Consider the following 22,564-nt stretch of genomic DNA (forward strand, 5'->3'; position numbering starts at 1 on the left):
AGTGACCACACTGCCACTACACCTCTAGACCTCTTTTTTACTTATGAAAATATTTTCAAGGAACAATTAGTCTCAGGGACATCTTAGCTCTCCCTTCCTTGTTTTCACTGTATTTCTAGGGCAGAACTCTGCAATAAACTAAAACTTTAGCTCTACCGTAGTGATTCCTGTGTTATTATTCTGTCACGTTACTGAACTGTCAAGTCCTGGCATAAATGGCAGATCATATGGAGACCACAACGCAGTGATAGGTCTTTAAATAATGGTTTTAAGGAGTATTGAGTTTGCACACAACAACTTCAACCCGCTTCCCAGTGTTTAACAACTTCAGTGTTGGGATACACACGTGAGCCTCTGACTTGTTTCACTGTCACAGTTTAATGTCATCAGGCACATTAATAATTCTGAGAAGAAGCAGTCTCATGCTCTCAACGAAGCCACCCAATAGCTTAAATTTTGGTGCAAAATCCTAGAAATCATACCATTTGATGACTGTCTTTAATATAGCTAGATTCTAATTTTTAATAGGTGTTTTAATTAACAATCTTGTTTCATTGCAAAGTGATTTTAACACTGAAGCCACTGTTTATATGAAAATGCTTTAGCCATGAATTATACATTTTAGTATATGTATATCTATCAAATGTCAATAATCTTTTAATACATATATAAGCATATTTAATATGGATGTGTGTTTGTGTGTGTGTGTGTGTGTGAGTGCTTACACACAGAAAGAGCATGTCACTGACTTTTTATTGTTAGAAAAGTAAGCCTAAAACATAAAATTTGGTTACACTTTAGAGTGAAATAGACTTAGGTTCAAACCCCATCACCACAGTTACTGGCACTAGACCTTGGTCAAGGGCTTCCTTCTTCTCTACTGTCAAACAGAATGAGAATTACTTCACAGGCCTCCTGTAAGGATTAATCACAAGAACATAAAGTCCAAGCATTGCACCTGATAAATGACAGGCACTCCACTTCAGAAAGAGTAAAAACTGTCCTTAAAGCAAGTCCAGTGCTTTGCCTGGATCAGGTAAAATTGAGAATAATGGGGATATTTTCCTGGTAGGTATGCTGAAACATATATCTAGTCGGTCACCTAGCACAACACATAAATATATAAATCAATAAAGCTTTCAAAAAATACACCGTTTGGGTTTGGAGCAAAGGAAATGACAATTTTTCCTGTTGAATGGGCTTTCACTCAACGTGAAGGTTGACCACTTAATCTTGGAAAATCCAGAAAATTCCGCAGCTAAAACTCTCACCTACACCCTAACGCAGTCATCTGGGGTCTGTGTGGCTCTTTGTGTTACTCTGCAATCTGTTCCACCTGCATCTTAATAGGTGGTCAAGTCATAGCTGAGTCCCAAAACTTCACTTTGGAATGTTCTGGCCTTTTAGGCTCAAAAAGAAAGTGTTTAGATTTAATGGTTTTATGGCCCATCAAATCCTGTGTGGTAGCCTCTAATTGCATCCAGGGGCTGGAATTTCTTTTAAAACTTTTTTTTTTTTGACAGTTTAATAAGAATTTGCTAATATGCTGAACATTCCTGGAACGCATTAGGTAGGTTTTAATTTTTCTTGATATGAGGTCCCAGCACTCCCTCATGTGGCACTTGTCCACATAACAAGTCAGAAGCAAAAGGATAAATGAATATTTAATCCTTTTTTTCTCTTTCTTTTTGATTTCTCATGTTTAAAGGGAGAAAAGAATCTCAAGTAGCTCCACGAAAGATGAAGGAAAATTTTATTATAGCTACTATGCATAAAACCTGAGAGGTTTCCCTGGTAATGTTCTTAAAGCACCAAATGGTATAGTAAGCATTTTATTAATTGGATATTTGAGAGGTCAGAGATGTTCTACTTATTCTGGAAGACTAAAATTTAGCCTAATGATACCACCTATTTTATATGTGTTAGCATTTATATTTATTATTGCTATTTCCTTCAATATGTTAAATATTCATAGAAATAATTTTGTATTCTTCTTTAAAGAATATAAAGAAAAAAATTCAAAAAAAATAAATAAAAATGATCTGCTAGAGTTTCAAATGGATGTGCCATTATAAGTGGAGGCACTTATAAAACAGCTTAAATATTATAAGATTTACAACTATTAAAATGTTGATTAAGTAATCTATTGAATCAAATTTTTTATTCATAACACAGTGCATGAAAAAGTGCCCTCCATTCAGTATTTTTCAGTTATTTTTCTTCTGCTTTAAAAGACTTCTTAGAATTTTATTTTTTGTTTGATTGTAACTCATGACCCATTGTTTATACTCCCAAATTTTGCAAAAAGTGAATATTTCCCAATTAATTTCACTTCTGTGGCTTATTTTATCTTCCCAAAGTTAAAAAGATAAAACAATAAAACATAAGATGTTTGCAATAAATATTTTAAGATGATAGCATAGTGCTTGCCTTAGGATTCTTGCTACAGTTAATGACATTTGGAAATATCAGTAACAGAGCAGGATATTATAGGTAGCACTGCCTAAGTGATTAATAATCTGAGCAAAGCATTTAACCTCTCTAAGCCTCGATTTCCACACCCACAGGAGTTGGAGAAAGTTTCTCAAGGTTTTACACTCACGTATTTTAAGATGGTGGTAAGGACAGATGAATAAATAATAAAGTCAAATTGCGTGGCACATACTAATTGCTCTAAATGCTGGTGATCATCATTTTTCACAAGACTTTGAAGTATCACTTTCTGAGTTTATGCAACATTTATTAAACACATGTTTGTGTTTTTAGCAATAGTCAGAGATAGTTACATATCTTGTCCCTCTCCTATAGACCAAGAATGTACTTTGAAAAATGGAAATCAAATGCACTCAAATGCTCACTGACTCATCTAAATCCTCCAGGGCTGACATAGTGCAGTGGAAAGAAGTGGGCTGACATAAAGTGCATCTAAACCCTCCAGGGCTGACATAAAGTGTAGATTTAGAAGAGTAAGAAAAGGTAGCTCTATACTTTGAATTGTTTTTTTTTTTTTGCATTTGATAAAATTTTAAATGGGATCAAAATCATTTATTTATATACTGAAAAAATTGCAAAGATCATCCACTTCCATGCCAATTTTCTGGGTTTTTGTTTTTGGAGATTTTTGTTGTGAAAGTTTTTTATTTCTTTTTTTTTTTTTTTTGTCTTACCAGCAGAACTATTTAAAGAACTTTTCTTTTGAATGCCAAAATGCAACACAAGTAGCTGCATGCTCAGTGTCACACCTAAGTTCTGCAAGATCCCTGGGAACAACCCAGCCTCCTTGGGACGTGGCATTCAATCCACTGGTCTTGCTCAAGTAGCTCACTTTATCAATGGAGAAATGTAATCCTAGAGAGTGAAAATGACCTGCCACAGAAATAAAACTAGTTCATGGTAAATTTCTACATAAATCAGATGTTCCAGATGGACAGCCCAGGGGACACATGTAGCCCACAAAAGTATTTACTTTGGCCCACACATTGTTGCCCCAAACAGTGTTTTAGGGAATTTTGATTTATTTGCCCACATTTAAAAACCAGGAGATTGTACATAGAAATCAAGATTTCTGGCTTCTTAAAATTTTGGAAGATTTGGCAATCCCACATCCCTGCTCTCTTGGGTCATCAAGAGCTAAGATGTAGCTGCCCCCTTCTGATGGAACATGCAATCTCAGACTCACTGCAGTCTCCACCCAGGAGCTTGCACTGTTTTGTTTGTTTGTTTGTTTGTTTGTTTGTTTCAATTTCATCTTTTTGTGGACATTTACATTGCAAGCAAGCCTGGCTCCTAAAAGTACCTTTTTTTTTCCCTGAGGTTTCTGCATAAAGCTTAAAATAAAAATATTTTTAGCAAAGAAAAAGAACAATTTTTATTTCCACTAGATGTAAATGGAATATACTTTTCTGAAAGTGAGTTTTTGTGTGTGAAAGATAAAGATTTCGGGGACTTTGAGCCCTAAGGGGCAAATAAAGATAGTGTGTAAGCATTTCCAGCATTTATTTCATGAATCTTCACAAGAACCCCTGCAGGTGAGAGCTCTTATTCATCTAGGGTTGCCAGATTGAGCAAACATACAGGACACCTATGATTTGTTGTTTATCTGAAATTCAAACATAATGGGCCCTCTGTGTTTTATTTGATAACCTTGTATTCATCATCATTTTGAAAATGAAAAAAGTATAGCTTCATTGGTCACTCTACAAACATGCAGCAGTGTAAAAGAGTAGAGTTCAGACTGGGCGCGGTGGCTCACGCATGTAATCCCAGCACTTTGGGAGGCCAAGGCAGGCAGCTCACGAAGTCAGGAGATCAAGACCATCCTGGCCAACATGGTGAAACCCTGTCTCTACTAAAATACAAAAAATTAGCCAGTCGTCATGGTGCACCCCTGTAGTCCTAGCTACCCAGGAGGCTGAGGCAGGGGAATCGCTTGAACCTGGGAGGCAGAGGTTGCAGTGAGCAGAGATAGCACCACTGCACTCCAGTCTGGTGACAGAGCAAGACTCTGTTTCAAAAAAAAAAAAAAGAGTCGAGTTCAGTCCTCGGTCCCAGTTAATAAGGTGGATTATTATTATCCCACAGTTGTGAGAGGAAGGGCAGAAAGGCCCTTGAAGTTGGACTCTGAATCAATCTGGAGAGTCAACAGGGAAAATGAGACTATGGTACCACAGCAATTCCCAGAACTTTCTGGAGGCCCATTCTAATTACTCAGGCCAGACCATTGCCTGTGGACACCAATGGGTTTAACTTACTCTCACTGACCATGCTGAGGGGGACGCTTCTCCAGAAAGATTGATAACTAATCCCTGTTTTCTGGACCTGGCCCCAACTTCTCTTCTTTGCTAGGGTCTAAGTCCCTGGAGACAGGAATGCTTAGCGGCCAGATATTTAGGAGGGTAAGAGAAAAAATATTCCACAACAAATTGCATAGACTTCCCAATATTCCCAAGGACTGGCTTGCTTGAGAGGATTTCCATATTCTTTCTGGGAATGATGGAATAAATCCAATAATAACTTCATAATTCCATGTGAATTTTCTGAGTTTTCATAAATAAATCTCTACCAAGTATGAATATTCTTACACTGTTACTTAAATTTGCCTGTGGCTATCTATAGCCTTCAGTTAGCTATTATCCTGGTTTGCATACTTCAAGAAGCCAAAAATGACACAGAGATGTGAGAGCAAGTCATCTTATTTGGAAACGATCTCAATGAATTGAAGGAAGGGGGAAGTGAGAGAAGAATGGGAAGGAAGCCAATAAAAGAGGGTGTGTTCAAGGGCAGGCAACTTCAGTGGGCAACTGGGACTCAATCCTTCCAAGGAGCACTGGGTGACCATATTAGAAAATGCTTCAGTTACCCTGAGCAAAGAGAGCTCGGGTATTTATCCACCTACTGCTGTACGTCATTAGCTAGGGAACCCTCTCTCCCATTCCGCTACTTCAAACACACCTATCCATGGGCTTATGTTGCAACAGATAATGTCAGGCAAAAAAGTGGTAGGTCTGATGGAAATGGGAAGTAAGAAGGGAATACGTCCAGAGCACAAGCACCATCTACTCCAGGCATTCATTCTTTCCTTGCAAGTAACCCACTGTCCCACAACCAAAACACACCAGCCAAAGAGCACTCTGCTATGAGCTGATGACCATCAGCTTTCTGGATATACCTAAATATTAAATAGACTAATAACCTATAGATGGTCTTTGAAACATAGGTGAAAACTTAGAAACCCTGGAGAGAGGTTTCTAATACAAAGACAGAATAGAAACTCTGACGTTGCTGCCCTGATAGGAACCCAATGGAGGACCCTAGATTTTTGAGAGCAACATGTGTACACGTCCATTGCCTTCTCCAATTCCTCTGCAATCTCAATGTCACCACCCTCTCTTTGTTCTGCTGGATCCACCTTATCCAAATGTCTATTGTGTAACTTATTCTCCTGAGGGGCCTGCTTTGCCTGCTCCTAAAACTATAATTACTTCTCAGGGGATCATAATGGGCTTCTCCTCATGACACTTCATAGGAGTTTCTGAAATTAAAGCCCTTGCAAAGTGGTGAGGAGCCGAGATTCTGGAGACAGAATACCTCTATCTGAATCCCATCTCTATCACTTATGAATTGTGCATCCCTAGGCAAGGTTATTCAGCTGGCGTGTGCCTCAGTTTCTCCTGTGTAAAATAGGTTTAATAATATGACCTATTTATTTGGGCTGTTCTGAGGCTTCAATGCTATAATACTCGTAATATACTTAAAATAGTGTCTGGAACATGATAATTGCTTTATAAGTGTTAAATAGATCTAAGGGGATAAGACTGTAATAGGCATTTAAGATGCTCTTATAGTTACTTCTGGAGGAAATAGTCCTACTTACGCTGTCAAATCATAGTTTCTAAGGAAGCTTTCTTTTCTGCTTTCTTTTCCTCTTTCTTCTCAGCCCAACTCCACCAAGAATAAAGACTGGTCTTGGAACCATCAGAAGTGACTTGGAGAATAAATCTGTCATTGACGAGCTATGAAAAACTGTTTTCTCTGGAACTCCAGCTACTTGCCCACAAAATAGGGACAGAAACACCTGTCAAATATCAAATACAGTAGTATGTGTTGGCATGGTTAGGCTTTGTTTCTCCATCCAAATCTCATCTTGAATTGTAATCCCAGGTGTTGAGGGAGAGACCTAGTGGGAGGTGATTGGATCGTGGGAGTGGTTTCCCCCATGCTGTTCTTATGCTAGTGGATGAGTTCTCATGAGATCAGATGGTTTTATAAGTATCTGGCATTTCCCTGCTTGCACTTCTCTCTCCTGCCACCATGGGAAGAAGGTCATTCCTTCCCCTTTGCCTTCCACCATGATCGTAAGTTTCATGAGGCCTCCCCAGCCATGTAGAACTGTGAGTCAGTTAAACCTCTTTCCTTAATAAATTACCCAGTCTCAAAGAGTATCTTTAAATCAGTGTGAGAAGGAACTAACACATGTGGTAAAAATAATTTGCTGGCTCCAGGATGCCTTACCAAGTGAGCTCTGCTTTTTGCTTTCTCTGCTTCCTTTCTTTATTTCCATTCTCTTCATGGTCCCTTGTCCCTTTATCTCTACTCTTTTAAATCTAATTTTTATCGTTTCCTCCTTACAAAATAATTCAAAGAAGAGTTTATAAGATTGAGCCAAAAATCAGACGAGTATAAAGTCAGGAGTAATCTCATCACTTATAAATAAACATTCGTAAATTGTGATCTTTGAAACGAAATGTATTTTAGGACCTGACTATTGTTTGCCACTGATTTCTTACAATTTTAAATTAAAATATCATTCTATGTTATTGCACTCTTCCTATAGTATAATTTGTTAATTTGATGCCATTTTTATGCATCATATTTTTTGCAAACCATCTCCAATTACGAGATGTTTGGGTATTTTTTTCTAATTATTTTCCTGCTAAAAATAAGAAGCATGAAAATCCTTGCAGAATTTTTTTCCTCAAAAATCATAATTATTTCCTTGGAATTCCTAGAAGAGAATTTTTAGCATCACATGGAATTTACATTTTTAGAGCTCTGATATACCGTGTCAGATTATTTTCTAGGAAGATTATTCCACTTTACACTTTTCTCAACACTGTTTTCTCCCTAACCTAATCATACTGCCTGATCTTAAAATAAAAATTCGATATCCGGAAAATAAAATAGATGGTCATAATTTACATGTCTTTGCTTATTAATGAAATTGAATATTTTTCATATGTTTGTTGGTCACTTTTATGTCTCCATTTGTACATTTCCTATTTATATCTTTTGTTCACTTATTTCTCTTTGTCCCTTTGAGCAATATATTATTTTCTTCTTCAAATATAAGGGCTTTTTACGTGGAAAGGACATTAACCCTTCACAGTCTCATATTTTTTTTTCATTTCTTTCAGTTTACCATTTACTTTTCATTTTCATTGAGATTTAAGAGCACTAAAGTTTTAGTTTTTTGGTGTTCATTTGTTTTCTTTTGTTCTAAGGTTGTTGCCTATAGCTTCCAGCCTGAAAGGGCCTTCATTATCTTGATTTTGTATAGATATATACCCATTCAGTATTTTCCTTTTTTTTTCTTCTCTCTACTTATGTTTCAGGATTACCATAGACAAAAGGCTGAGGCCCCAAAGCCACTTATTTGTGTGTGGTCCTAGAATTAAGGAAGCTGCTAAGTCTATCCAGCAAAACCTCATTGTGCCATTCTGATATCCCTGACAGAATTTTATGTCAGACATTTCAAGAACGGAGGTGAATTCACAAGATCCTTAATTCTTAAAACTAAAATGTTTTAAAATATTATATAGTCATGTTCTCTTTCTGCTCTGCTTAGCATCAAAAGAATTCATTTCCAACTTTTATATGAGTTTCTGAAGCAGAATTTGGGGAGATTTTTTACTCTGCACAGCCTTTCAAATGTTCATAGTTGCTAGAGAACTGGAAAGTTAATAAATTAGCCCTAATAAGAGATTTCTTTACATCATATTTGATTTTCTCATCACTCCCCCCTAAGGCAGCTGGAACTGCTCTATTGGGAATATAACGCACCCATAAAAAAGAATCATGATCCAAAACCATGGAAGAAAACACAACCAACCACGTTGCTCCATTTGCAATTTGGCTGTGAGAACCACTTTGGTTTGGGGGAAGCAGGAGGGTTTTGAGATAAGGTAGCCACAGGGCTGAATTCCAATTCTGTAACTACCTAGCTGTGACCTTGGGTGAGTCTACTTGTCAGAGATCTATTTCCTGAGACAGTACTATTAATACCCATAATACAACCAACAGTTACTGAGCCACTACTCTCTGCCATGAACTTTGTATACCTGAACTCATTCAATCCTCACCATAACCCAGTGAGGCAGGTACAATTTTTGTCCCCATTTCACAGCCAAGGAAACCAACGCAGAGAGAGGATGTCTTGCCCAGTCACACAGCTGGAAAGAAGAGGAGCAGGACATGCAAGAACAAGTATTTTGATGATAGAGTCTATGAGCTTAATGTTTCTGAGTGTAAAAACATCAAGGAACATGTTTGCTTGGTGCATTCAGAGAAGGAAGTCAATAAACGTTAGCCCCCTTCTGTCCCTATGGTGACAATCTTCCTCCTACCTCGCACAGTGGCAAGCTCGCCGTCCACATGAGCCATGCGCTGCATGGCCGTAGCCCCCACGCATATTGGCATGCTGACCCTCTGTCCTAACACAGAAGTCGACAGATCTGTTTCAGCAACATTCCGGAGCATCCTTGGATACAGCTTCCATCTAGAATTTTAAAAAATAAAATAAAATAAAAGGCTCTGGAGTTTCAAAAGCATAACTAAAACTTTGACATTACATTTTAGTTAAAAAGAAAAAATATGATTGGATTTTTTCCCAACAAGCACATGACTTCATAAAGCTAACGGAAAAGAGGCAATTTTACTGTTTGTTAGGATAGAAAGTTAACAATTAGAGGACAATGAATTTCGCAAGCAATTATTTATTAAAGTATAACTAATATATAATAGTATTCACTCATTTTAGTCTGCAGTTTTGTGAATTTTGACAAATGCATACAGTGGTGTAACTGCCATGACAATCAAGATCTAGGAAAGTTCAATCATTCCCAAAAACGTCCCCATTTTCTTTTGTAGTGAAACTCTCCCCACTTCAATCCCCTGACAACCACTGATGAATTTTTTCTTTGTCCCGGTAATTTTGCTTTGCAAGAATATCATGTAAACAAAATCATTCGGTATGTAGCCTTTTGAGTTTGGCTTCTTTCACTTAACATAATGCATTGGAGACTTTCTCATGTTGTTGTTATGTGTCAATAGTTTGTTCCTTTTGGTTGATGAATAATATTCCATTGTACAAGGGTACCATCATTTGTCCAGTCATTCCCAAGCTAAAAGACATTTTGAATACTTCCAGTTTGGGGGGAAATTCTAAATAAAGCCACTACAAACATTCACGTACAGGTTCTTCTGTGAACATAGTTTTCGTTTCACTTCCCCAATCTTGAAAATCAAGATGGTATACAAATGCATAGAGTTTAGATTAGAGTTTAAGAAGATATGCTATGTCTAGTTTGTCTTCTTTTTATGTGATCAACAGCAGCGTCAGGCAATTACTTTTAAAATTATAATTTGATTTCTTCAAAATTATTGAGCTATATGCTATATTCATTAAAGTCTAATGATGAGGAAAGGTTTTTTATTAGTTTAACAGTTTTCTCAAAAATGTTATTGGACAAAAACTGAAATTTGGGTGTTAAAAAGTTTTTGACTCCTGAAAATTATTTCAAATGACTGTTTCTGTGATTCTTCTGTGTTGGAATGAAAATTACCAACAAACCAGCAACCAAAAATTCACCAGTAAAATTTACAGAAGAACTAGTTCTCTCTCCTCCTGGCAAAATATATATCTCCTATTTGTTTTGATTTATTATTCTCATTAGTACTGATTAAAATTGAAGAAAGTGCAGCCCTATTTCTAATACGCATGAGTATAATCAACCTCTTGTTTAGGCATACATGCATATCTAACCAGTATTCACTTAGTATTACCTAGATTTAACTCTACTTCCAGAAACAGCATGACTTTTTAGTAAATACAGTGAAGGATGATATAGTAATGCAGTAACTTAAAGAAAAAAAAAAGAAGAAAAAGAAAAAGCCCTTAATTGAAGCATACTTCCTGTAGCGGAAGAAGAAATTCTGCCTTCTATTGCTTTGTGGAATAGCTAAGGGTCTGTAATCTAACCCTTCCTCACATAATAAAGTAAAAACATCCAGTCCCTGAAAAGCATAATAAAGAAGTTTTACTGTGTGATTTCTATGCTATTCCTTTGAACATTATAATTGTCATTATTTTATGTCACACCACATGCTCTGTTGCTGAAAGTGTTTTCTTCTTGACGGACCCTCACAGCATGATTCTTTGATCTCCATTTTGAAGGGGGAGAAGCAGAAGCCTTGAAGAGAGTTTTTATTACCAATCATCTCTAAGTGTGTTATTAAAATGAGAGAAAACGATCTTAATAGCAGCCATTGGCATGCCAGCCTTGGAAGGCATTAGTATTTACTTAGAGCTAGAGAAACAATGAAAGCTTTATGACAAGAACACGCAAATCTGCAGGGCAGCAGCTCTGTGTGTGTGTGTGTGTGTGTGTCTGTGTGTGTGTTCGTACGTGCCAAAAGGGACATTTTTAAAGGTCAAATTCCCATTTATAAAGCAAGGCTAAATCCTTCCATCTCCAGACAGTGGCTTTATGCTTGTCCACGTGGTGGCGCAGTCACTTTAATAACCGTGGGCTCTTACTTTCCCTTAAACAGTATTTTCTGTTCTGAGGATGTTACAGAGGCTTGTCAACCAATGCACAAAACGTAATTCCTACGTAAAATTAGATAAAATCAATGGAAGGGGAACACGCATGTTATCTAAAGAGTCCTCCATGTTTTGATATTTTTCAAATAGTAGTAACAACAACTATGTCAGATAGCTCACTAGCTTTCCAAGCCTTGCCCAACCCCACCCCAAATGTAAGTAAATTTCCCACACTCATACATAAAATAGCACCTCACTATATTCTCGGACTGTGCTCTCCTGGGCCTCCACTTTGGAAAAAGAATTGGTTCAACTGGCAAACAGTTGAACCAATTGAATAATAAACCGTTTTCGAAGGATAGAAAATGAGATGCCAAGTAAAGGAAGTGGGGTAAAGGTGAGCATCTGTTCACAGGCATTTTGGCCCACCCCTCACATCTAACAAGGGCCTCAAATTTAACTCATAAAAAAATCAAATGATATACACACTCCTGACAAAGCAGCTGCCCTGTTGAAGGAAGACACCCATGTCTCACCCAGCTTTATAACTGTATGCTGTTTCTGAATCACACCAACTGGACATAGTGGATTCGTGTTTTGTAAGTCGTGTAATACTACAATACTGCATTCCAATTTTCTCCACATTAATTTTTTACTCTAAACAGTTAAAATATATAAAGCAAAAACCCCTTATTCACCTGTAGTGGATACTATATAAATGATTTTGTGACATTTATGCCTATGAGAACACAATATCACTGGTAAGTTCATATCACTTCTGAAATATTAAAGTGAGAGAATGACATCACTTTTACCCATCTGTTGTTTAAAAGAAAATGATGCAATCTTCAGTATCAGTAGGTAACGCAGCAGAAAAGAGTTTCCTTTTCTGAAATCATGAGGGCTTCTAAGTGTCCAAATTGTTTAATTATCTTCCATCATTGATAATTTCAGAAAAAAAGCTACAATAATGTGAAGCCCATAGTTGAGAAGGCTACTTTGAATAAATGTGTAAGAGAAACAAATTACTGTTCTTCCTTGAATTAATCCCAGTCAATTCCAGCCATGCAAAATGTAGCAAGCTGACATTTGCCCTGTTTTGTTATAACTAAAATAAGAAATTTTGTTCTTCTGGGTGGTTCCATTTACTTGTCCTTTTAAACATATTTTTCTATTGCCACAGTAATAGTCTCAAGTCTTACCCAAAAATATCTCCAAGCAACTGCTGGGTCACATGCATGGTCCATGTCCCCAGAACTCCAAAATGTGATTATCAGAGCTGAGTACAGAGAAATAAAAGCTGTCACTGTGAATGACCTTTTGTTGTACTTGTGAGATGGGGAGGTGTATACATTTCGTAAATGTGTTTGAAATACTCTGGCCTTGTATCACAATGGGTTATCTGAGGTTTGATTGTTTTGCACTTTTCATTAGAATCAGAATGTGAAATTTCAGATTGATTTCCTTCATGCCATCAACCCAAAGTCTCCACAACCCTGGCAGAATTTCTATTCTTAGTTTCACGTGACCAGCTACATGATGCAGTGTGAGGAATCAAGGGTCACCTAGCGAGTCACACAGCAAAAGAGGAATTGAGATATTAGCTAGGTAACAACCGCTAAAATGTATTGCATAAAAACTCAACTAGTTGATAATAAAATAGCATCAGCTGTCCTCCAAAGAAAGTTAATCAATATTTTTTTTTTTATTTAAAGCTGAACAAAAGAGAATGATCAAGGTTCATGGAAAAGGTGGCACTGCAAATTCATTTTCATTATCTGTGTCCTATCCCTAAGTTACTTGGTACACACATAGCATGGGAATACTCACTTGAATACCATGTAATTCACATAAGAGGCATGAGGCACTTTTCCAGTTCACAAGTTAGAAGTCACCAAGCCTTCTGTGTCTCCCAAAGTTTCTACAATTTAAAGGGTTGCATAGGTGATCCATCTGCTTTGTGGCACCCCTTTGCATCCTCTCTGAGACCTCCACTTGGCCAACTATTTTGGGCCCATTTTGCATCAATTCAAGCCAACAGCATTATGGAAGCTGATATGCATCCAGTGGAATGTAAGCTCCTATGGACAGGAACTTTGTCTGGCTCACTGCTTTTTCCTCAGCATGTAGTACACAGTGTAGCTCATGGAGACTCCTAATTAGCTCTAGTTAATTAGCTAGCATGCGACAAACGGAATTAAGAAGTGAGGAAGGCTGTATATAAATGAAATAAATAATCACTTGAGCATTGGAGGTCTAGCGATGCTGAGACATTAACTCTATAAATCTGTCAAGGGTCTGAAATTTCCTTGGTTGTAATAAGCTATTTGGGTTAAGGTGCTTTCAAGAGACCACTCATAGGCAAATTTTGGTGGACAAAGTTAATATCGGCCCAAGAAGGGGCATCTTCCAAGAGCAGAAACTTTTAAATGAGTCTAAAATAGTAAATAATGGTGCAGAATTTTAAGCCCCTCTACTCTCAGTCAACTTCCCTTCCCATGACTTCTCTGGCATTTGTTGAGCTCATTTGGGTTCCAGGCAAAACCTGAGACAAAGTCAAGGCTTGAAAGGGTTGGGGAGAGGCCATATCCTTCACCCCATTGCCATTTTCAGTCTTCTACATGGATTTGTGGGTGAATCAGTGCTGCCTACCAGAGGCCACCTTGGCCGGGATAATTTTATTTCTCCTAATTTAAATATGGAAAACTGATTTTGAGTGATTTTGTTGTAGACTAAAGAAGAAATCAGGGAGGAAGGCTGATTCTCTCCCCCTGCATATTTTCTGCCTTTTTGTCTTTAATTTATCACCATCCGTGAGTACCCACAATACTGATTGCCTTTACTAACAGCCATAATGTTAGATGGATGAGACTGAGTGTAGTGTAGTGAAGGCACTCCTCTCTTGCTCCAGCAAATAAACCATTTTTGTAACTGCTATAAAAAAACATCCCTTTGAAATAATTTTATTTCTTGTTTTTATTACAAACAGAAAACATAAACCATGTCACCCACCATCTTGTGCTTTGAAATATGAAAGTCAAAGGAAAACTAATTTGGGAAGAGAGATGAAGTGCTTTGAAGGAGAGATGAAACAGCAAAGTTGAAAGATTAATGCTACATAGACAAATTGAAATCTAAAGTGAAAGTTTAGACAACAGTAATCAAAATGAATGATAACACGAAAAGCCAGCAGGAAGAGAACATTTGAGCCAACAATCCAATCTGGTTCATCCGGATAAGATTGTTATCTGGCATTTAATGCTGTTTCCTACACCATGAACATAAGCACTTACTGTCATACTAAGAAAAAGAAAAGTCATCTGAATTTATCGCTATTTTTATATGTAGTTAAATTAATTGTTATCATACTTCCAAGTGAAGTAACATAGGTTTGGCTTTTGCTGTCAGTTGTTCAAGATTCACAGGCTTGGAATATTTTTTAACAATTTAAAGGCCCAAGATTTCTTACAGCCCCAAGAACTTTCCCCTCTCTACTAAGCACAAATCTGAACAAATAATTACACACCACCAACGTAAAACTAGGAGATCTCATTTTGGTACAGTCTTTGTATAATTTTAAAACACAATTTAAAAAAATAAATTTTCTTACCTGGAAAATGCTGCAATATTATCAGCCAAAGTTTCTTCATCATTTGCCCCAGACCTGTAATAGTCATATATAGACTTTGGAAGTACTGATTTAGCATGTTGTTCATAATCATTGATACAAATTAGCCGGGGGAGCATTTTCACAGGTTATTGCTATCCCAGATGGAGTTTTTTTTTTTTAATGTATTGCTTTGTACATCCTCACTGTTCTGTTATTTGTCAATTATTAATAGACTTTTGCCAAAGTTCAGATTTAGTTCTCTGTTGCTTACATCAAGTGAGCAAACATTATATGCTTAGCCTTTGAAATTTCATTTGTAGGCTATCTGCCAAAGAACACCGAAGTCACCATCTGCCAAAGAACACCGAAGTCACTATCTGCCAAAGAACACCGAAGTCACTATCTGCCAAAGAACACCGAAGTTGAGGTTGGGGAGGCAGCAGAAGGTGATTAGGTGGCTATCACATTAAAAAGGGGAAAGGAATAAGTAAAAAATTAAAGACTTAGAGAAATACCTGTATGAAACCACTCTTGGTTCAGTTTTGCCTAAGGCTGCTTCTTGCACATGGTCTGTGCCTGTGCTCTTTGCTTGATACCCAGAATGGGCTCTGCCCACTCATTTTCTTTCCACACTTGGATCATGCGCAAATCTTATAAACAAGAGCTTATGAACTGAATGGGGCATCCGTGAAATATCGGACATCCATGAAATTCAGGGCTTCTGCACAATATAAAATTTAGCTGATCACAAACGTAAACATTTGGCTTTAACATGGAACATTAAGGCCAAATTTACAGCTAATTTTTTCATTCATTCTGTATATTTGAGGTTTACAACATGATGTTATGAGATACATATACATAGAAAAATGGTTACAATAGGGAAGCAAATATATCTATCATCTCACCCATAGTTACTTTTTTGTGTGTATGACAAGAACAGCTAAAATCAACTTATTTAACAAAAATTCCTAATATGATACACTTTTATTAACTTTAGTCCTCATGTTGCACATTAGCTCTCTAGACCAGGGGTCCTAAAGCCCCCAGCATGGACTGGTACCGGTCCGTGGCCTGTTAGGAACCAAGCTGCACAGCAGGAAGTGAGCAGCCGGTGAGCAAGCATCACAGCCTGAGCTCCGCCTCCTATTGTGAACTGCACATGCGAGGGATCTAGGCTGTGCCACTCCTTATGAGAATCTAATGCCTGACGATCTGAGGTGGAACAGTTTCATTCCAAAACCATCCACCTACCCCCACTGCCCATGGAAAAACTGTATTCCACAAAACTGGTCCCTGGTGGCGAAAAGGTTAGGGACCCTGTTGTGGACTCATGTATCCTATGTGTCTACTATTTTGTATCCTTTGACCTATATCACCCCTTTTCCTCTTCCCTGCTTCCCACTAGTGTTATTCACTGTTTCATTCTCTAGCTCTGTGCATTTGAAGTCTTTTTTAAAAGAAAATCCCACCTATAAGTGAAAGAATGCAATAGTTTCCCTTTTGTGCCTGGCTTATTTCACTTAGCATAATGTTCTCTGAGTTCTCCTGCAAATGACAGGATCCCCTTCTCTTATAAGGCTGAATAATATTTCATTGTGTATATATCTATACATTTTCCTTATCTGTCTCTTAATGGGCATTTAGGTTTACCATTAATTCTTTTTTTTTTTTTTTTTTTTTTTTGAGATGGAGTCTTTCTCTGTCTCCTAGGGTGGAGTGCAGTGGTGTGATCTCAGCTCACTGCAGCCTCTACCTCCCAGGGTCAAGAGATTATTCTGCCTCAGCCTCCCAAGTAACTGGGACTACAGGCACGTCCACCATGCCTGGCTAATTTTTGTATTTTTATTTAGTAAAGATGGGGTTTCACTATATTGGCCAGGCCGGTCTCAAACTCCTGACCTCAAGTGATCCAACCACCTTGGCCTCCCAGAGTGCTGGGATTACAGGTGTGAGCCACCACACATGGCCTACCACTAATTCTTAGAGTCTTATCTTGCTCTGGAGAGGGTATAAGGAAGTGCTATTCCAAAAGACCTGTGGTCTCAGTCTGTAATTTCACTCAATCATGGAACACCTGGGGAAGATTCACATTCGTAAGATATGCTTGAGAAAGCAGTGATTTTAACTACAGTTAGGCCTGAGTTTCAATCTCGGAGCCGCCACTTAAAGCTGCTTGCCAGCTGTTCACTGTCTACATTCCAACCACCTACACCTGTAGGAGAACTTGCCCTTGAACTTGGAGCCTGCCTTTTCATAAACATAGCATGCCAAATAGTATAGTTCCATACCCTGTGGAACAGCCCTCAAAAACAAGCCCAAGAAAGTTGGTGCATAAATACCCCAAACTTCTCATTCTTCTGGTGGGATTACTCCTAGGCGTATGTTCTACATCACAGGTTTCAGTTGTCCACAGTGTGAGCTGGTTGATAATCTATGCTATGTATGTACCTTCCTTTTTTGTTCGTTTGTTTTTTGTTTTGAGATAGAGTCTTGCCCCGTCACCAGACTGGAGTGCAGTGGCGCAATCTCGGCTCACTGCAACCTCCACCTCCCGGGTTCAAGCAATTCTCCTGCCTCAGCCTCCCAAGTAGCTGGGATTACAGGCTCATGCCATCATGCCCAGCTGATTTTTGTGTTTTTGGTAGAGATGGGGTTTCACCATGTTGGCCAGGATGGTCTTGATCTCTTGACCTCGTGATCTGCCCACCTCAGCCTCCCAAAGTGCTGGGATTACAGGCGTGAGCCACCGTGCCCGGCCTGGCTGCCTTCCCTTCTAATCAGACTTCCCTACTCCTCATTGGTGCTCCCTTCACCTCCCAAATAAACTCCTTGCATTTGAATGCTTGCCTCTCAGTCTCCTTTTGGTGAAACTCAAACCAAGACAAAGGGAAATATTCATCCCTATCCTGAGGAGTGACTGTGAGGACAAAGGATATATCATCGCTTAAACACCTGGCATATAGTAGGCACAGTTGACCTTTGAACAAAAAAAAGGGTCCACTTATATGTAGATTTTCTTTAGATGCTTCCACCCCTGAGACAGCAAAACCAACTCTCCTCTTCCTCCTGCTCCTCATTCTACACAATGTGAAGATGACAAGGATGAAGAGTTTTGATGTTCCACTTACATTTTATGAATAGTAAATATATTTTCCCTTCCTTATGATTTTCTTAATAACATTTTCTTTTTTCTAGCTTGCTTTATTGTAAGAATACAGTATATAACACATGTAACATATAAAATATGTGTAAGTTGATTTTGTTATTGGTAAGGCTTCCAGTCAACAGCAGGCTACTAGTTGTTAAGTTTTGGGGGAGTTGAAAGGTATACACAGTGGGTCAGTACTTCTAACCCCCATATTGTTCAGTGGTAAACTGTATTTCATTAATATTACCCACCTTCATCTTCTCAATATACTTTACTAACACATTTTTCCAAAAGACTTTTGTTTAATGTCAATTATATAAGGACAATTCCCTAACATACGAGAGATTGGACAAAGGGATTCTTGGGCTTCTGGAAGGCCATTGCCATTTTTCTTCAAGTAAGTTAATCCCTTTGAGTATTTCTTTGCTAGATTTGCAATTAGTCCAATTTATTTTCTATACCCTCAAGAGAAGTGCCTTTCACAAATAATGTATATTTATATTATGAGATCTTTTTGAAAATTGCCTTATCCCATGCTTCATGAGGCTTTATATGGTAGAAAGCATAGGGTGTAAAATCATATCTTACAGCGGGTAAGTATCCTTTAAGTTTATTTTGGAGAAGGAAAATTGTCTAAGATGAAGAAGAATACTAAGGGGTTCAGTATGTGATCTGTGACTTAGTTTTGACCTGTGGCCACAGAGTGAACACAGAGCACAGTCACCTGTTATATGAAATTCCCATGCTGTGGGTCACCAAAAGGAGCAGGAGAGAGGATATGGATCAAATCTATTTTTACTACTGACAAAGCAACTAGAAACCAAAGATGCAGGCTCCATAGCAGCTTATTAAGCAAACTGGGAATGAAACCAGAACCAAAAAATATAAGCCATTAGGTCTTTCGCAGCTGTAATGATAGATATAGTATATAAAAAAAGGGTTTTAATTTAATCAAAGGGTCATATGCTGTTAAAATTGACATTGACTTTTATAGTACATAGGTTTATTCTCAAAGTTCACAAATGCTGGCTTTTTGCATCAATGTAGTGACGGATAAAATGACATATTAAAATTGCTATTAGGATGTGAAAAATCTGCCAATAGGATAAGCAAGTTCTAAATAACCAGTCCCACAGTTAACAAAATTATGATGAAAATGTGGTCAAAGGATCTTAATTATGGCTTATAACTCATTCAAAATTTAAAGATTAAATCATGACATTTTATTTGCATATTTATGTGCAAATTTAGCATTTATTAAAATAATTAGCATCCTGCAACTAATGTGATTAGAATGAAGAGGCAATCTAATATTGTTAATCAGGTCAAGTCCTGGTGATACTAAAGAAGATACATAAGTGCCAGTGGTTCTCAAAGTGTGGCTTTGAACCAGCAGCATCAGCATCACCTAGGAAGTTATTAGAAATGCAAATTCCAGGCGTCATCCTAGTCCTACTGAATCAGAAACTCTACAGCTCTTTGTGCTGTAACAAGCCTTCCAGGTGATTTGATACACAATATTGTATGAGGACCACGGTTTAGGCGAGATGGAATGTAAAGGGGGACTTTTTTCTTAAGAGGCTTATTCTTTTTTATAATTTCAACTTTTATCTTAGATACCGAGGCACATATGCAGCTTTGTTACCTGGGGATATTGAATGATGCTGAGGTTTGGGGTACAAATCCTGTCACCTAGGTAGTGATCACAGTACTCGATAGGTAGTTTTTCAATCCATGCTCCCTTCCCTCCTTCCCCACTGTAGTAGCCTGCAGTGTCTGTTGTTCTCATATTTATGTCCATGTGTGCTCAATGTTTAGCTTCCACTTCTAAGTGAGAATATGCAGTATTTGGTTTTCTACTCCTGCATTAATTCACTTAGGATTATGGCCTCCAACCATCTCCATGTTGCTGCGAAGGACATTATTCCATTCTTTTTTATGGCTGTACAGCATTCCGTGGTATATATGTACCACATTTTCTTTATCCAATCTACCACTGAAGAGCACCTGGGTTGATTCCATGTATTTGCTATTGTGAATACTGCATCAGTGAACATATGGGTGTATGTGTCCTTTTGGTAGAATGATTTATTTTCCCTTGGGTATATACCAGTAGCAGTATTGCTGGGTCGAATGGAAGCTCTATTTTAAGTCCTTTGAGAAATCTCCAGACTGCTTTCCACAGTGGCTGTACTAATTTACATTCCCACCAACAATGTATAAACATTCTCTTTTCTTTACAGACTGTCCAACATCTGTTTTTTTGACCTTTTACTAATAGCCATTCTAACCGGTGTAAAATGGTATCTCATTGTGATTTTGATTTGCATTTTTCTGATGATTAGAGATGCTGGGAATTTTTTTATGTTTCTTGGCTGCTTGTCTGTCTTCTTTTGAGGAGTATCTGCTCATATCCTTTGCCCATTTTTTAATGAGGTTGTTTCTTGCTTGTTGATTTCTTTATGTTCCCTATAGATTCTGGATATTAAGCCTTTATTGGATGCATAATTTGCAAATATCTTCTCCCATTCTGTAGGTTATCTATTTACCCTGGTAATAGTTTCTTTTGCTGTGCAGAAGATTTTTAGTTTAATTAGGTTCCATTTTCCATTTTTGTTTTTATTGAAATTGCTTTTGGGAACTTAGCCAAAAATTTATTGTCAGGGCCAATGTCAAGAAGAGTGTTTCCTAGATTGTTTTCTAGTAATTTTATAGTTTGAAGTCTTACATTTAAATCTGTGATCCATGTTTAGTTAATTTTTGTATATGGTGAAAGGGGTCCAGCTTCAGTCTTTGGCATATGGCTGGCCAGCTATCCCAGGACAATTTATTGAATAGAGAGTCCTTTCCCCATTGCTTGTTTTTGTCAGCTTTGCCAAGGGTCAAATGGTTGTAGGTATGTGGCATATTTCTGAGTTTTCTTTTCTGTTCCATTAGTCTATGTGTCTGTTTTTGTACTAGTACCATATTATTTTGGTTACTGTAGCTTTGTAGTATAGTTTGAAGTTGGGTGGTGTGATGCCTCCAGCTTTGTTCTTTTTGCTTAGGATTGCTTTGGCTATTTGGGCTCTTTTTTGGTTCCATGTGAATTTTAGAAGTTTTTGTTGTCGTTGCTGTTGTTTTTTCTAATTCTGTGAAGCATGACATTGGTAGTTTGATAGGAATAGTGTTGAATTTGTAGATTGCTTTTGGCAGTATGGCTGTATTTATGATATTAATTCTTCCAATCTATGAGCATGGAATGTTTTTCCATTTATTTGTGTCATCTTTGATTTCTTTCAGCAGGGTTTATAGTCTCCTCGTAGAGTACTTTCACCTCCCTGATTAGCTGTATTACTAGGTATTTCATTTCTTTTGTGGCTGTTGTAAGTGGAATTGTGTTCTTGCTTTCATTCTCATCCTGGAGATTCTTGATATATAGAAATGTGACTTATTTTTATACATTGATTTTTGTATCCTGAAACCTTACTAAAGTCACTTATGAGTTCTAGGAGCCTTTTGGCAGAGCTTATAGGATTTTCTAGGCATAGAATTATATCATCAGTGAACAGAGATAGTTTGATTACTTCTTTTCCTATTTGGGATGCCTTTTATTTTTTTCTCTTGTTTGATACCTCTGGCTAGGACTTCCAATGCTATGTTAAATAGACATGGTAAGAGTGGGGAATCTTTGTCTTGTTCCAGTTTTCAAGGGGAATGGTTTCAACTTTTTCCCATTAAGTATAATATTGGCTGTGTGTTTGTCATAGATGGCTGTTATTATTTTGAGGTATTTTCCTTCAGTACCTAATCTGTTAAGGGTTTTTGTCATAAAGAGGTGTTACATTTTATCTCATGCTTTTTCTGCATCTATTGAGATAATCATATAGATTTTGCTTTTAATTGTATTTATGTGGTGAATCACATTTACTGATTTTTGCATGTATTTCCTACTTGATTGTGGTGTATGAACTTTTCAATGTGCTGCTGGGTACAGTTTGCTAATATTTCATTGAGAATTTTCACATCTATCATCAGTAATATTGGCCTGAACCTTTTTTTTTCTGTTGTGTCTGCTAGATTTTGGTATCAGACTGATTGTGGCTTCACAGAATGAGTGAGGAGTCTCTCCTCAATTTTTTGAATAGTTTCGGTAGGGATTGTTTTCAGTTCTTCTTTGCACATCTGGCAGAATTTGGCTGTGAAACCATCTGGCTCAGGTCTTTTTTTTTTTCTTGATATGTTCTTTATTACTCGTTCAATTTCAGAAGCTGATATTGGTCTGTTCAGGGTTTCAATATCTTCCTAATTCAATCTCATGAAATTGTGTGCTTCCATGAATTTATCCATTGCCTTTAGATATTCTAATTTGTGTGCACAGAGTTATTCATAGTAGTCTCTGAGGATCTTTTGTATTTCTGTATTTTTGTATTTTGTATTCCTGTAGTTGTAATATTGCCTCTGTTATTTCTGGTTATGCTTATTTGGATCTTCTCTTTTTCTT

The 22,564-nt window shown here is 37.5% G+C and overlaps 1 protein-coding gene across 2 annotated transcripts in view; it reads right to left on the bottom strand.

Annotated features, from left to right (window-relative positions):
• The window catches only part of HAO1 (hydroxyacid oxidase 1), a 58,267-nt gene extending 43,140 nt beyond the window's left edge, over window positions 1-15,127 (bottom strand). Inside the window, exons 1-2 of one of the 2 annotated variants that reach the window (XM_003252528.3) lie at window positions 14,931-15,127; window positions 9,123-9,274 (exon numbers count right to left, since the gene is read on the bottom strand). In XM_003252528.3, the coding sequence (XP_003252576.1) occupies window positions 9,123-9,274; window positions 14,931-15,067 (289 nt within the window). In that variant the 5' untranslated portion in view covers window positions 15,068-15,127. The remainder of the gene's footprint in view (window positions 1-9,122; window positions 9,275-14,930) is intronic. The other variant, XM_012510270.2, reaches the window with a different exon arrangement.
• Window positions 15,128-22,564: the final 7,437 nt, after the last annotated feature.

This window comes from Nomascus leucogenys, chromosome 11 (assembly GCF_006542625.1).
Source record: "Nomascus leucogenys isolate Asia chromosome 11, Asia_NLE_v1, whole genome shotgun sequence".
NCBI classification, from domain to species: Eukaryota; Metazoa; Chordata; class Mammalia; order Primates; family Hylobatidae; genus Nomascus; species Nomascus leucogenys.